Below are 15,465 nucleotides of genomic sequence, written 5' to 3'. Positions count from 1 at the left end.
TCTGAGAGCACCACACATTGTTTCTAGTAGCTGAGGGGCCGGGGGAGTTTCTCCGGCCCCTCAGCATCCAGAAACAACATGTGCTACAGCGCTTTCAGTCCTCGGTGGTCTCCGAACTCAGAGAGTGCCAAGGACTGAAAGTGCCACACTGCATGTTTCTGGGTACTGAAAGGCCAGAGGAACTCCCCCGGCCCCTCAACAGCCAGAAACGACAGCGCTTCAGTGAACAACATGATGATGTCACCTCTGGGTTTTCCCTGGTGTGTGTGTGAGGGTGGGCACTCGTCAGAGTTTTACTGGGGGGGGGTGCGCGTTGGGATTCTGCCTCAGGTGTCAGAAACTCGTGTGCCAACCCTGAACCTGGGACCTTCTGCGTGCCAAGCAGATGCTCTACCACTAAGCTGCAACCCCTTCCTTTCTCGGACTGAGTTGCATTTTGTGTATGACAAGTCAGAGATGGGGTAGGGTTAAAACATCTTGGAAAACAAGAAGAAAGGACTGAAAATGCCTTGGTATACGGGACAGAGCAAGAGCGATGCATGCGTCTGTGTGGAGAAGTTGGACCTTGGATTCCTTCTATTCATAGCACCTGTAACAAGACATCCTGGCTCGTGGAGAGGCTGTGGCTCAATGGAAGAGCATCTGCTTGGCATGCAAAAGGTCCCAGGTTCAATCCTTGATATCTCCAATAAGAGTCAAGTTGCAGACGATGTGAAAGAGCTCTGCCTAAGAACCAATGGTCTGATTTGGTGCAGAGCAGCTCCATGCATGTGGGTGAGAGAGCATTTGCCAAGAAAAGGGGAGGGGTGGGAGAAAAAGCTGGCAGGAGACCCTCCCCTGGGGGAGCTGCGCACTATTGCTCAGTGAGGTGGGTTTTTATATTTCAGGGGGGCAGGGCTGCTAAGACCCAAGACAGCAGGTTTCTGAGAGGCACGGAGGGGGGCAGCTTTGTCATTTTAAGACCCTCTCCACGCATTAACCCAGCTACATCCCAAAGGGGCTCCACGGATAGCAGCAGAGAATGGACTTGGCAGCAGAGAATTTGGAGATTCTCTAATTTTGCAAAAGGGGGAGAGGCAAGGGAGCAACCAGCTTTTGCAGGCACCTGCGTTAAACCCTCCTTCCAGGTCCTGAATGAACTCCCAGGCGTTGGCGTCTCTCGCTGCTCTGATCACGTCTTCCTCTTTGCAGCCTTCCACCCCATAGGCGATGTTGTCCCGAATGGACCCAGAGAAGAGGACGGGCTCCTGGCTCACCAGCGCCACCTGCAGGCGACACCGGAGGGATCTCGCCTAAATCGCTGCTTTTCATTTAAAAGCCCAGTTCTGAATTCCGCCCGCCCTCTTTAAAAGACAAACTGCCAACACGCAAATGCTGTTTCCGATAAGCCAGCCAAAAACGCAATGAATTTCAGAACCAGGAATAAAGTCAGAGTCCCATGGCACCTTTAAGACCAACACAATTTTATTCTGCGTGCACACAAAAGCTTATACCCAGAATAAAACTGTGTTGGTCTTAAAAGGGCTGTCCACTTGAACAAATCACAGGAACTGCTGATACCCTTCTCAAATGGAGACAGTTTTATTCAGGACTCCATACGACTAAGTTTAGGTTTCATTTCTTGGCAGTCCTGAATTTAAATTGTGCCTTTTAATGTGTTCTTACGATTGTTTTATTAACTTTCATTTGTACAGTTCTTATTTTGGATTTTTTTCATTGTTTTATTTATATTTATTTATAACGATTCATTTATAATTACCAGGGCTCTTTTTCTAGCAGGAGCTCCTTTGCATATTAGGCCACGCCCCCTGACGGAGCCAATCCTCCTGGAGCTTACAGTAGACCCTGTAAGAACCCTGTAAGCTCTTGGAGGACTGGCTACATCAGGGCTGTGTGGCCCAGGGTGGAATTCTAGCAGGAGCTCCTTTGCATATTAGGCCACGCCCCCTGATGGAGCCAATCCTTCTGGAGCTTACAGTAAGCCCTGGAAAATAATTATTTACATTTATTTATAATTATTTATTTATAATGGTTTTATTTTATTTTATTATAACTATTTTATTTATATTTGTAAGCCACCTTCAGTTTCTCAAGGCCAATCCTAGATTTGGAAGAGGTCTCCCAGGTCATCTAGTCCAGCCCCCTGCACAACATAGGGCAGGGGTGGCCAATGGTAGCTCTCCAGATGTTTTTTGCCTACAACTCCCATCAGCCCCAGCCATCGGCCATGCCGGGCAGCTTCGTCATCAGCTCCCTTTGAGCAGGGGCAGTGTGAACCAGCCTGAGCACTTTGGGCGCAGGGAGCTTCAGGACTTCAGGCGCCACGGGGAGCTTCGAACGTGGGGAGGCAGGCAGTAGTGGACGGCAGCAAGTGTGGGGAGGTGGGCGGCAGCGGGAGCCAGAAGGCAGCGTTCGCAGGAGAGGGGGGGCCTCGTGGCACCCATAGACCAAGTGGTGCCCGAGGCGGCCGCCTACTTAGCTTGCTGCCACATCCCAGCCCTGGGTGGCACACCTCACTGCAACACACATGCCCCAAACCAGTGCTCCATTCCTTGTTGAATGTCCTCTGCCATTTTACAAAGAAGGATCCTGCCTTTCCCTCTCCCAGCTGCTACCCTCCCTCCACCCCTGGCTCATTTGGGACTAGCAGGACGAGATTTCTGGTTCCTTGTTCTTGCTCTCTGACTCAAATCAGGGCTGCCCCTTACCTGGCTGTGCAGGTACTTGTGCTCATACTCGTGGAGGGGGGTCCCGTCCAGCAGGATCTCCCCAGACTCAGGCTCGTAGAACCGCTCCAGCAGGGCCACACAGGTGCTCTTCCCGCTTCCGTTCAGCCCCACCAACGCCGTCACCTCTCCGGGGCGGAGTTCAAAGGAGACGTTCTAGGGCAGAAGAGAGATCAATGTAGAGCTGCCAAGCCTGACTCAAGAAGCAACTGGGGACTTTGGGGGTGGAGCAAGGGTGCAACAAGCACAACTGAACTCCAAAGGGAGTTCTGGCTATCACATTTAAAGGGACTGCATGACTTTTAAATACCTTCCCTCCATTTGGAATAAGAACATAAGAGAAGCCATGTTGGATCAGGACAATGGCCCATCCAGTCCAACACTCTGTGTCACATAAGAACATAAGAGAAGCCATGTTGGATCAGGCCAATGGCCCATCCAATCCAACACTGTGTCACATAAGAACATAAGAGAAGCCCTTTTGGATCAGGCCAATGGCCCATCCAGTCCAACACTCTGTGTCACATAAGAACATAAGAGAAGCCATGTTGGATCAGGTCACTGGCCCATCCAGTCCAACACTCTGTCACATAAGAACATAAGAGAAGCCCTGTTGGATCAGGCCAATGGCCCATCCAGTCCAACACTCTGTGTCACATAAGAACATAAGAGAAGCCATGTTGGATCAGGTCACTGGCCCATCCAGTCCAACACTCTGTCACATAAGAACATAAGAGAAGCCCTGTTGGATCAGGCCAATGGCCCATCCAGTCCAACACTCTGTGTCACATAAGAACATAAGAGAAGCCACGTTGGATCAGGCCAATGGCTCATGCAGTCCAACACTCTGTATCACATAAGAACATAAGAGAAGCCACGCTGGATCAGGTCACTGGCCCATCCAGTCCAACACTCTGTGTCACATAAGAACGTAAGAGAAGCCATGTTGGATCAGGTCAATGGCCCATCAGGTCCAACACTCTGTGTTCCTCCCCCACAACAAACACCCTGTGAGGTGGGCAGGGCCGAAAGCTCTCCCAGCAGCTGCCCTTTCAAGGACAACCTCTGCCAGAGCTATGGCTGACCCAAGGCCATCCCAGCAGCTGCAGGTGGAGGAGTGGGGAATCAAACCCGGTTCTCCCAGATAAGAGTCCGCACACTTCACCACTACACCAAACCAGCTCTTTACTGAAATAACTCCCTTCAAAGGAAGAGGTGCAAGTTAAAATAGCCCTGGGAGTACCCAAGCGGAGCCCCCATCTCTCATACACCATTACTTGTTCCTTGAATATTGAGTACCTTTAAGACCTGGATATCCGGGCAAGACGGGTAGCAGAAGGAAACATTTCGGAAGGAGACACGGCCTTGGGGAACTGCTGGGGCCAGCGTCCCATCTGTGCGGACTCCCGGCTCTCGATAGAGATACTCGAACACCTTCTCTGCGGCCCCCACATTGCTCAGAAGATCTCCGTAAACGTACACCAGGGTCTTTTTGGGGAGGAGGACAGAAAGAAGGGAAGGGTTAGGGAGGAGATGAAGAAGGCCGTAAGAGGGCTGAACAGACCGGTGGCAGAGATCTCAGAGAGATGAACAGACGGTGGCGCATGTCAGACAGAAACCAGCGGGGTGACGTAAATCTCATCCAACCGATGCAGTCAGCTAGCAGACACAAACTGTGAATGGACTGCCTTATACCAAAATAGCCCTTCGGTCCAGCGGCCCTCCAGCATCTCAGGGAAAAGTCTTTCTTGTCACCAGTCGGTCTCCGTAGGGAATAATGGGTAACACAGCAGACATTTCCTCCCCCCCCCCAATTTCTGATGACCCTGAAGCGGGGCGGGGGAGGGCCTCCAAACTGGGGATTTCACAGTATTGACGGGACCACGGTGGAGAAGCTAAGCTACAACAAAGGAAAAACTTCTCCGTGTAAAACACCATTCTGACTTGTTAGGAATAACAGGCATCAAAATGCAAAAAGTGTATCGACGGTACCCAGCACCTCAGTCATGCACAAAGTTAAAACCTCTTTAAGTTCCACAACGCTCCTACTGTCCTTTATGTGGCTCAAAGCCACTACATTATATTCAGTGCAACATTTGAGAAAAAGGTCCAGTGGAGAACCGGTCTGCTTTGCAAGCCATTTTGGATCTCTTGTCCTTCTTCTAGGGACCAATCTTGCATATTATATGCAATTTTCTAGGCCCAGTAGCGCCAAAAATTATTCAGTCGTCAAGCATGTCAGTCCAGAATTCCTAGTTTTCTCTAATTTTCACACAGAATAGTTAATGCATTCCTTGTCAGGCTGATGACTGAATAATGGGGATTGGCAACCCTATCTAGTCCAGCCCCCTGCACAACGCAGGGACTTCACAAAACCCCTCCCCCTATGTAGCCCCGTGGTGCAGAGTGCTAAAGCTGCAGTACTGCAGTAATAAACTCTGCTCACGACCTGAGTTCTATCCCCGGTGGAAGCTGGGTTTTCAGGTAGCCGGCTCAAGGTTGACTCAGCCTTCTATCCTTCTGGGGTCGGTCAAAGGAGTTCCCAGCTTGCTGGGGGGAAAGCATAGATGACTGGGGAAGGCAAGGGCAAACCACCCCGTCAAAAGTCTGCTGTGAAAACGTCGTGAAAGCAACGTCACCCCAGAGTCGGAAACGACTGGTGCTTGCGCAGGGGACCTTTCCTTTATCAGAGCCCCGTGGCACAGATTGGTAAAGCTGCAGTACTACAGTCGGAGCCCTCTGCTCATGACCTGAATTCAATCCCAGTGAAAGCTGGTTCAGGTAGCCAGCTCAAGGCTGACTCAGCCTTCCATCCTTCCGTGGTCAGTAAAATGAGTCCCCAGATTGCGAGGGTGGAGGAAGTGTAGATGACTGGGGAAGGCAACGGCAAACCACCCTGTAAAAAAGTCTGCTGTGAAAACATTGTGAAAGCAACGTCACCCCAGAGTCGGAAACGACTGGTGCTTGCACAGGGGACTACCTTTTACCTTTATGTAGGCGCAAGTAGGGTTGCCAGCTCTGGGTTGGGAAATACCTGGAGATTTTGGGGGGTGGAGCCTGGGGAGGGAAGGGTGGAATACCACAGAGTCAAGGCCGGCTCGCCCACTAGGCAAACTAGGTGGTTGCCAAGGGCGCCGGGACAGGGGGCACCAAATTGGGCTCCCCCCCCTCCGGTGCCCAGGACAACCACCAAGTTTGCCTCTCCTTCCTGTCACCGCTGCCGCCGCCACCATCAGCCCCCTCTCTTCCACCACGCTCCCCCCCCCCCCGAAGCTTGCCATGACGAGATTGGGCCCTACTGCCTTCGAGGCAGCTGCCTGTTTTTTAAAGCCAGTGCTGGAGGATTTGGTTCCCTTCACTGCTGGTTCCGGAAAGGGGTCGAGGGAGAAACCTCCTCCCAGGCTGGCAAAAAACATGCAGCTGCCTTGAAGCCGGTAGGGTGAGCTTCAGGGGGGGTGTGCACACACACAACGGAATGCGGCGCAGCGGAGGGAGGGCAGGAGGTGGCGGGGGGGCACAGGCAGGGAGCCTTCCTGGGGCATGATGCGCCCTAGGGCCGGCACTGCACAGAGTCCACCCCCTCCACAGCAGCCATTTTCTCCGGGGGAACTGATCTTGCTCGTCTGGAGATCAACTGTGATCGCGGAAGATCTCCAGGTCCCACCTGGAGGTTGGCAGCCCTAGGGGAGGATCACCCACCTCTACGTGATTCCCCACGTCCCCTTGGTAGAGGATGAAGGAGATGAGGTTCCCTTTGGTGAGCAGGCCGGCCTGGATCTGCTGGTAGCCGCTGTAGAGAATGAGGAGCTGGACGCCCAAGCGGATGAACTGCAAAGACAGAGAGGAAAGAACAGGGAACATCAGGCTGACCGCCACCTTTCTTCATTTATATCCTACTTTTCAACAGGAATGGAAAGGTCCCCTGTGCAAGCACCAGTCGTTTCCGACTCGGGGGTGATGTTGCTTTCACAACGTTTTCATGGCAGACTTTTTACAGGGTGGTTTGCCCTTGCCTTCCCCAGTCCTCTACGCTTCCCCCCGGCAAGCTGGGGACTCATTTTACTGACCTCAGAAGGACGGAAGGCTGAGTCAACCTGGAGCCGGCTACCTGAAAACCCAGCTTCCACCGGGGACCGAACTCAGGTCATGAGCAGAGCTTAGGACTACAGTACCACAGCTTTATCACTCTGCACCATGGGGCTCTTACTTTTCAACAACCACCACCTTTATTGGCATAACGGCATAGATGGGCGCAATCGGCAAGGGAGAAAACATCTATCACCCCAACATTTGAGACATTTCTCTCCTCTTAGAAGCACAGCACAGATATTTAGCCACAGTCTCAATAATCGCAGCGTTACAGGAGGACAATGGGAAGAGAGTCTTACCCTCATCAGATTGTCCCTCATGATTTCGAAGAAGAGGATCTAAGCACATGGCACGAATATCACAGTAAAATGTACAATGCAGGAGAACATGTTCAGTACTTTCTATATCCCTTGAACCACAACCACAAAACCTGTTGGAATATGGAATTTTCTTAAACCTCCCATACAGCACAGCAGAAAGAAGGACATTAAAGTGAGCTGACATTAAGGCTCTACGAAGTATAGCGGAAGTCAAGGTGATGATGATATACTACTTTGCACTCACTCTCCAGTTGGGACTCAAAGCGACTTAAAACACTATTTGCCCTTCCTCCCTTTTCTCACCGCCACAACAACCCTGTAAGGGAGGCCAGGCTAAGAGTCTGACGGGTCCTAGGCCACTCCACCCACTCCACCAGGGAGGAGCTCACAGGAGCAGTGCTCCAAAACCTCTAAATTTTATTGTGCTCTTTCTTTCTTACAACCCACCCCCTGCACCAAATACTTGCTCCTGGGCTCCATTGTTCAAACCCCTTGTGTGAATTTTGCCGAACTCTAAGATCTGACAGATGATGAAGCTGAAGCTCAAATACTTTGGCCACCTTGTGAGAAGGGAGCCCTCCCTGGAGAAGACCCTGATGCTGGGAAAGACAGAAGGCAACAGAAGAAGGGGTCGGCAAAAGAGAAGATGGCTGGACAGCGTTCCTGATGTAACAAAAATGAATTTGAGCAGACTTCGGAGGATGGTGGAAGACAGGAGGGCCTGGCGTGACTTTGTCCATGGGGTCACAAAGAATCAGACTTGACTGTGCGACTGAACAACAACAAGATCTGACAAACTTTCTAATATTTTCCCCTCAAAAATGGGAAAAATAACCAAAACACATAAAGCAAACAGATGGAAATCTATCGTGCCTCTGTGGCCACATAGGAGACAGCAATTTAAATAGTGTGAGGGGAGTCAGGTTTTATGATCATTCTAATTCAAGAAGCATTTTAAGGTAGATACTGAGATGATATAAGGTAGATTTAAGGTAGATGCAGAGAGCCAGCATGGTGTAGTGGTGAAGTGTGCGGACTCTTATCTAGGAAAACCGGGTTTGATTCCCCACTCCTCCACCTGCACCTGCTGGAATGGCCTTGGGTCAGCCATAGCCCTGGTAGAGGTTGTCCTTGAAAGGGCAGCTGCTGGGAGAGCTCTCACAGCCCCACCCACCTCACAGGGTGTCTGTTGTTGGGGGAGAAGATAAAGGAGATTATAAGCCGCTCTGAGTCTCTGATTCAGAGGGAAGGGTGGGGTATAAATCTGCAGTCTTCTCCTTCTAATTTAGTACACCTTTGGGTGATGTCAGCGGTGTGCGGCAGTTGCAAAAGAGTTACGCAAATGAGTTGCACTAATGAGCTCCGGCATCTCTTCTTCTGCAGAAACGACCTGCCTAGGACTCACCCGCTGGACGAGCAGATACAGCGCCTGCTCCAGATCTCGCTGGTTCTTGAGCCTTCGGGTCTCAGCCAGGGCCGCATCGTAGCGCCGGGACTCTTCCTCCTCCATGGCGAAGCTGCGCACCGTCCTTATGGAGGAGAGAGTTTCACGCACCACCTCCCCAGAGCGCGCCAGGGAGTCCTGGATGGCCTGAAGGAAAGCCTGGAGACAGAAGTTACAAGGGGACAGGGTTACAAGGGACACCAAACAGGGTGGAGCCTCTGCTTGGTGTGCAGAAGGTCCCTGGTTCAATCCCGGGCATCCCCAGTTTAAAGTTTCAGGCGACGGGTGATGTGAAAGACCTCCGCCTGAGATCCTGAAGAGCTGCTGGCAGCTGTGGCAGGATTTCTTTTGGGTTGGAAAATTGGCTACAAGAGCTTTTTATGAAAATTGGCCCTCAAAGGTTCAAGCATTCATAGTGCCTGCAGCCTAGGCCGAGAATCTAGGTCAGCGGGTGAAAGTTGAAAGCCGTCTCAGGACAGGAACGGCCTTATTTGGTACGAGCCTTATATGGTATTACAGGAAGCACGATGCAGCTGGAGATTGTCAACGTATCTGAGAAGACGGATGATGACGTTTTAGAGATTAAGTGATAAAGTTTTCTGGGGGGAAGCCTTTAAATGCCCTGGACTTCTGAGCAGAAGCTGATGATCTGCACTGGAGACAGGAGACTGCCTCTGTGCTGGTCATGACAAACCAGCTGGGACTTAGACTCTGGGCTGGCCTGCATGAGAGACATTGGGTCTCTCTGCCAGTCAATCCGAGAGATTAACTGCCTTTGTTGATTTCAAGCCATCTCCTGTTCGAGGCCTCAAACATAGAACACAGAGCCTTTCTCAGCCTCCTGTCCAGAGAAGAAACTTGGGAGTCTGATAACTGAGGGAGAAGTCCCTGTTGGGACTTATATTTTGGGACCGGGTTTGATTCCCCACTCCTCCACTTGTACCTGCTGGAATGGCCTTGGGTCAGCCATAGCTCTGGCAGAAGTTGTCCTTGAAAGGGCAGCTGCTGTGAGAGCCCTCTCAGCCCCACCCACCTCACAGGGTGTCTGTTGTGGGGGAGGAAGGGAAAGGAGATTGTAGGCCGCTCTGAGCCTCTGTCCTTGAAAGGGCAGCTGCTGTGAGAGCCCTCTTGGCCCCACCCACCTCACAGGGTGTCTGTTGTGGGGAGGAAGGGAAAGGAGATTGTAGGCCACTCTGACCCTCTGTCCTTGAAAGGGCAGCTGTTGGGAGAGCCCTCTCCAGCCCCACCCACCTCACAGGGTGTCTGTTGTACAGGGAGAAGATATAGGAGATTGTAAGCCTTGAAAGAGCAGCTGTTGGGAGAGGCCTCTCAGCCCCATCCACCTCACAGGGTGTCTGTTGTGGGGGAGGAAGGGAAAGGAGATTGTAGGCCACTCTGAGCCTCTGTCCTTGAAAGGGCAGCTGCTGTGAGAGCCCTCTCAGCCCCACCCACCTCACGGGGTGTCTGTTGTGGGGGAGGAAGGGAAAGGAGATTGTAGGCCGCTCTGAGCCTCTGTCCTTGAAAGGGCAGCTGCTGTGAGAGCCCTCTCAGCCCCACCCACCTCACGGGGTGTCTGTTGTGGGGGAGGAAGATAAAGGAGATTGTGAGCCGCTCTGAGCCTCTGTCCTTGAAAGGGCAGCTGCTGGGAGAGCCCTCTCAGCCCCACCCACCTCACGGGGTGTCTGTTGTGGGGGAGGAAGGGAAAGGAGATTGTAGGCCGCTCTGAGCCTCTGTCCTTGAAAGGGCAGCTGCTGTGAGAGCCCTCTTGGCCCCACCCACCTCACAGGGTGTCTGTTGTGGGGAGGAAGGGAAAGGAGATTGTAGGCCACTCTGAGCCTCTGTCCTTGAAAGGGCAGCTGTTGGGAGAGCCCTCTCCAGCCCCACCCACCTCACAGGGTGTCTGTTGTACAGGGAGAAGATATAGGAGATTGTAAGCCTTGAAAGAGCAGCTGTTGGGAGAGGCCTCTCAGCCCCATCCACCTCACAGGGTGTCTGTTGTGGGGGAGGAAGGGAAAGGAGATTGTAGGCCACTCTGAGCCTCTGTCCTTGAAAGGGCAGCTGCTGTGAGAGCCCTCTCAGCCCCACCCACCTCACGGGGTGTCTGTTGTGGGGGAGGAAGGGAAAGGAGATTGTAGGCCGCTCTGAGCCTCTGTCCTTGAAAGGGCAGCTGCTGTGAGAGTCCTCTCAGCCCCACCCACCTCACAGGGTGTCTGCTGTGGGGAAGGAAGGGAAAGGAGACTGTAGGCCGCTCTGAGCCTCTGTCCGTGAAAGGGCAGCTGCTGTGAGAGCCCTCTCAGCCCCACCCACCTCACAGGGTGTCTGTTGTGGGGGAGGAAGGGAAAGGAGATTGTAGGCCACTCTGAGACTCTGTCCTTGAAAAGGCAGCTGTTGTGAGAGCTCTCTCAGCCCCACCCACCTCACAGGGTGTCTGTTTTGGGGGAGGAAGGGAAAGGAAATTGTAGGCCGCTCTGAGCCTCTGTTCTTGAAAAGGCAGCTGTTGTGAGAGCCCTCTCCAGCCCCACCTACTTCACACGGTGTCTGTTGTGGGAGAGGAAGGGAAAGGAGATTGTAGGCCGCTCTGAGCCTCTGTCCTTGAAAGGGCAGCTGCTGGGAGAGCCCTCTCAGTCCCACCCACCTCACAGGGTGTCTGTTGTGTGGGAGGTAGGGAAAGGAGATTGTAGGCCGCTCTGAGCCTCTGTCCTTGAAAGGGCAGCTGCTGTGAGAGTCCTCTCAGCCCCACCCACCTCACAGGGTGTCTGTTGTGGGGGAGGAAGATATAGGAGATTGTAGGCCGCTCTGAGCCTGTGTCCTTGAAAGGGCAGCTGCTGTGAGAGCCCTCTTGGCCTCACCCACCTTACAAGGTGTCTGTTGCGGGGGAGGAAGGGAAAGGTGATTGTAGGTCGCTCTGAGCCTCTGTCCTTGAAAGGGCAGCTGCTGTGAGAGCCCTCTCCAGCCCCACCCACCTCACAGGGTGTCTGTTGTGGGGGAGGAAGGGAAAGGAGATTGTAGGCCGCTCTGAGCCTCTGTCCTTGAAAGGGCAGCTGCTGTGAGAGCCCTCTCCAGCCCCACCCACCTCACAGGGTGTCTGTTGTGGGGGAGGAAGGGAAAGGAGATTGTAGGCCGCTCTGACTCTGTCCTTGAAAGGGCAGCTGCTGTGAGAGGCCTCTCCAGCCCCACCCACCTCACAAGGTGTCTGTTGTGGAGGAGGAAGGGAAAGGAGACTGTAGGCCGCTCTGAGCCTCCGTCCTTGAAAGGGCAGCCGCTGTGAGAGCCCTCTCCTGCCCCACCCACCTCCCAGGGTGTCTGTTGTGGGGGAGGAAGGGAAAGGAGATTGTAGGCCGCTCTGAGCCTCTGTCCTTGAAAGGGCAGCTGCTGTGAGAGCCTTCTCAGCCCCACCCTCCTCACGGGGGGGTCTGTTGTGGGGGGAGAAGATATAGGCAATTGTAAGCTGCTCTGAGACTGATTCAGAGAGAAGGGCAGGGTATAAATCTGTGGACTCTTCTTCTTCCGAGCTGACCCCCGGCTCTCCCAAATCTCACACTGCCTGAATTCCCAAAGCAGTTCTGGCCCCACCTGACCGCTCTGCAGCCACACACCTGGTGACGAGTGTCGTAGACCCTCTGGAGGGCCATCATGAGCGGTATCTCAATGAGGGTCAGCAGAGTCAGGCGCGGAGAGAGGCCGAGCATGAAGCAGTAGAGCCAGACGGCCTGGATCAGGGAGCGCAGGAAGATGTTGGCGTTGGTCGGCACTGACTCGCTCATCATGGTCGTGTCTTTGGAAAGTCGGGAGGTCAGGTCCCCTGCAGGGCAAAGAGGAAGACTCCAGTAGGATCAGGAAAACCTTCTTGGATAGAGTCAAAACAAGGCATTTATGTCATTTAGGCATTTAGGGGGAGGTGTTTGTGGGTTTCCTGCATTGTGCAGGGGGTTGGACTAGATGACCCTAGAGGTCCCTTCCAACTCTATGATTTTAAGGGAGGAAGGTGAACAGGCAGGAGTTGTCTTTATAATTTCTCCGTCAGTGGCAATCTGGCTGTTATGTATTGACTTTAATGCATGTCTCATGGCGGGCTCGACGGAAGGCGACCCACGGATCCCCGGATGTCACTCGCCTTGGGTACCGCCCAGTTTAACTGACCAGGATTGGACTTGTCAGTCTGGGGGGCAGTTCCGGGTTATGTATATAAGCGGGACCCGGCCTGCGTGTTCTCTCTCTTGTAATGTGCTCCCATTAAAGAATGTTGCCTTTCAATCGTCTCGAGTCTCAGTACATTACAGTGGCGACGAGGATGGGATCATAGCCCGGCAAATTCAAACAGGGCTCCGTCGGAGACCTCGAAGGCAACCCGCGGGTGACTACCGCCGCCGCCACAGCCACCATGGCTAACCAGAGCGGTACAATGGGCCACATCGAAGAGTTCAACCCCGCGAATCCGGAGGGCTGGGAGTCCTACACGGAACGGGTTGAATGTTACCTGCGAGCCAACAGAATCGTGGAAGACAGCTTGAACAGGGACGTTCTCCTGAGTGTCTGCGGGGCGGCCATGTTCGAGATCGCCAAGGGTCTCTTGGCCCCCGCGAAGATCACCGAGAAGTCCTATGAGGAGATAGTCAGACTCCTCACCGGCCACTTCTTGCCTCAGCCCTCACGGGTGGCCCGCCGGTTCCTCTTCCACCAGAGGGACCAGGCAGCGGGAGAATCGGCCGCTGAGTACCTGGCGGCCCTACGCCAGATCGTGGGCAACTGCAGCTTCGCACAGCTGGAGGAGACCCTGGCGGATCGATTCACGTGGGGCCTGCGAGACGAGAGGCTCCAAGAGAAGCTCTTTGCGAAGGAAGAGCTCACCCTCCGGAGCGCCTTTAACGAAGCCGTGGCGTTCGAGCGGACCACAAGGACCTTTCCCAAGGCGAGAACCGACGCCGTCCACCAGGGTGAGATGGACCCCGGCAGGCCGGAGGAAGAAGAAGCATACCAGCTGCGCCGTCAAGCAGGGTCGACCCCCCGAGCGACTCAGCGACCCTGAGCGACGGAGAGACCACCCTCGACCAAGTGCGCCAGCTGCGGCGACCCCCACGAGCAAAGGGACTGCCCCTACCGCAACATGGTCTGTCGGAGCTGCGGCAAGATGGGCCACATAGCAAGGGCTTGCCGCGCCAGACCCCCCTGCCGCCACTAGTCCACGAACCAGGAGTCAACCGGTGAATACGCGACAGCATCAACCAGCGTCCAGGTAATGAACTTGCCCGACGGGACGCCCCGCAAGGTCACGGTCTCGATCAGGATCGAGGGCAAGCCCTGCCTGATGGAACTGGACTCGGGCTCCTCCATCTCTATAATCTCGGAGGAGTCCTTAAAGGGGCTGTGCCCACATGGCCGGCCCAGCTTGCGGCCGGCTAGTTTCGTGCTTCGGGACTTTCAAAAGAACCCTGTGCAAGTCCTGGGGTGGGCAACCGTGCGGGTGGAATACAACGGGTTTCGGGGCAAACTCGACATACTGGTGGTCAAACGCCAGCTCACCACTCTGTTGGGTCTAGCATGGTTCCGACCCCTTGGAATAAAAATTGTGGGGGTACAACAGCTGGGGGTGGGGGGATTCGATGAGGTGTGCAAGGAGTTTCCGGAGGTGTTCGATGGGGCCCTGGGTTGCTACAAGGGGGCCCCCATATCCTTACCCCTCGATCCCCTAGTGCGGCCAGTAAGGCTAAAGGCAAGGCGAGTTCCGTTTGCACTGAAGCCCAAAATAGAGGAGGCATTGGACCGCCTCACGGCCCAGGGGGTGCTGGAACCCGTGTCCTATGCCGCGTGGGAAACCCCAATAGTGACCCCCGTAAAGCCAAACGGGGAGGTGCGCATCTGCGCGGATTATAAGTGCACTATTAACAAGGCACTTCAAGATAATCCCTATCCGGTTCCAGTTATCAGCCACGTTCTGGCTGCGTTAGCGGGGTCCAAGGTTTTTGGAAAACTGGACCGGGCCCAGGAGTACCAACAACTGCCAGTGGACGCCGCCACGGCCGAGGCACAGACCATAGTCATCCACAGGGGGGCGTTCAAGGTGCGGAGGTTACAGTTTGGGGTGAGCATGGCCCCGGGGGTATTCCAAAGTCTGATGGATTCTCTCCTCAAAGGGATCCCCAGCCCTTCTTCGACGACGTTTTAATCGCCGCCCCCGATGCAGAGGAATTCCGCATCCGGCTGCGAGAGGTACTTCGCCATTTCCAAGAAGCCGGCCTGAAGGTGAAGCGAGAATAGTGCTCCCTGGGGGTGCCCAGAGTAGAATTCTTGGGGTTTGCGGTGGACGCAGCTGGGATCCACCCGACACCCGACAAAGCCACCGCCATTGTAGAAGCCCCCACCCCCAAGAACAAGGCAGAACTGTAGAACTACAGAATTACAGAGTTTCTTGGGGTTATTAAACTTCTACCATTCGTTCCTACCCCACAAAGCGGCCGTTGCGGAGCCCCTCCACAGACTCCTGGACAAAAATGCCCCTTGGGTCTGGGGGAGGGCACAGGACACGGCGTTTCAGGCAGTAAAAGGGCTGCTCATCTCAAATGACGTGCTCCACCATTTCGATGAGAGCCTACCCGTAGTCCTTGCTTGTGATGCATCACCGTACGGGGTGGGCGCCGTCCTGGGGCACCAACTCCCGGACGGGAGGGAGGTGCCGGTGGCATACTACTCCCGGACCCTTACCCCGGCCGAGCGGAACTACGCCCAGATCGACAAAGAGGCTCTGGCGATCGTGGCGGGGGTACATAAGTTCAATGACTATTTGTACGAGAGGAAGTTCACCATAGCCACAGATCACAAGCCGCTCCTAGGCCTTTTGGCCCCGGACCGCCAAACATTGCAAATCTTATTGCAGCGCGTGCTGCGGTGG

At 54.1% G+C, this 15,465-nt stretch overlaps 2 protein-coding genes across 2 annotated transcripts in view; one reads left to right on the top strand and one right to left on the bottom strand.

The window, feature by feature from the left end:
* Window positions 1-15,465, top strand: part of LOC132571671 (class I histocompatibility antigen, F10 alpha chain-like) — a 168,421-nt gene that overhangs the window by 116,591 nt on the left and 36,365 nt on the right. The window lies entirely within an intron of this gene.
* The window catches only part of LOC132571109 (antigen peptide transporter 2-like), a 35,922-nt gene that overhangs the window by 7,843 nt on the left and 12,614 nt on the right, over window positions 1-15,465 (bottom strand). The window contains exons 3-8 of the mRNA XM_060237790.1: window positions 12,176-12,381; window positions 8,541-8,738; window positions 6,426-6,554; window positions 4,026-4,214; window positions 2,709-2,882; window positions 1,106-1,265 (exon numbers count right to left, since the gene is read on the bottom strand). Of these exons, the coding sequence (XP_060093773.1) occupies window positions 1,106-1,265; window positions 2,709-2,882; window positions 4,026-4,214; window positions 6,426-6,554; window positions 8,541-8,738; window positions 12,176-12,381 (1,056 nt within the window). The remainder of the gene's footprint in view (window positions 1-1,105; window positions 1,266-2,708; window positions 2,883-4,025; window positions 4,215-6,425; window positions 6,555-8,540; window positions 8,739-12,175; window positions 12,382-15,465) is intronic.

This window comes from Heteronotia binoei, chromosome 5 (assembly GCF_032191835.1).
Source record: "Heteronotia binoei isolate CCM8104 ecotype False Entrance Well chromosome 5, APGP_CSIRO_Hbin_v1, whole genome shotgun sequence".
Classification (NCBI taxonomy): Eukaryota; Metazoa; Chordata; class Lepidosauria; order Squamata; family Gekkonidae; genus Heteronotia; species Heteronotia binoei.
The sequence above is the reverse complement of the archived record's forward strand: the minus strand, read 5'-3'. Positions and strand labels throughout refer to the sequence as shown.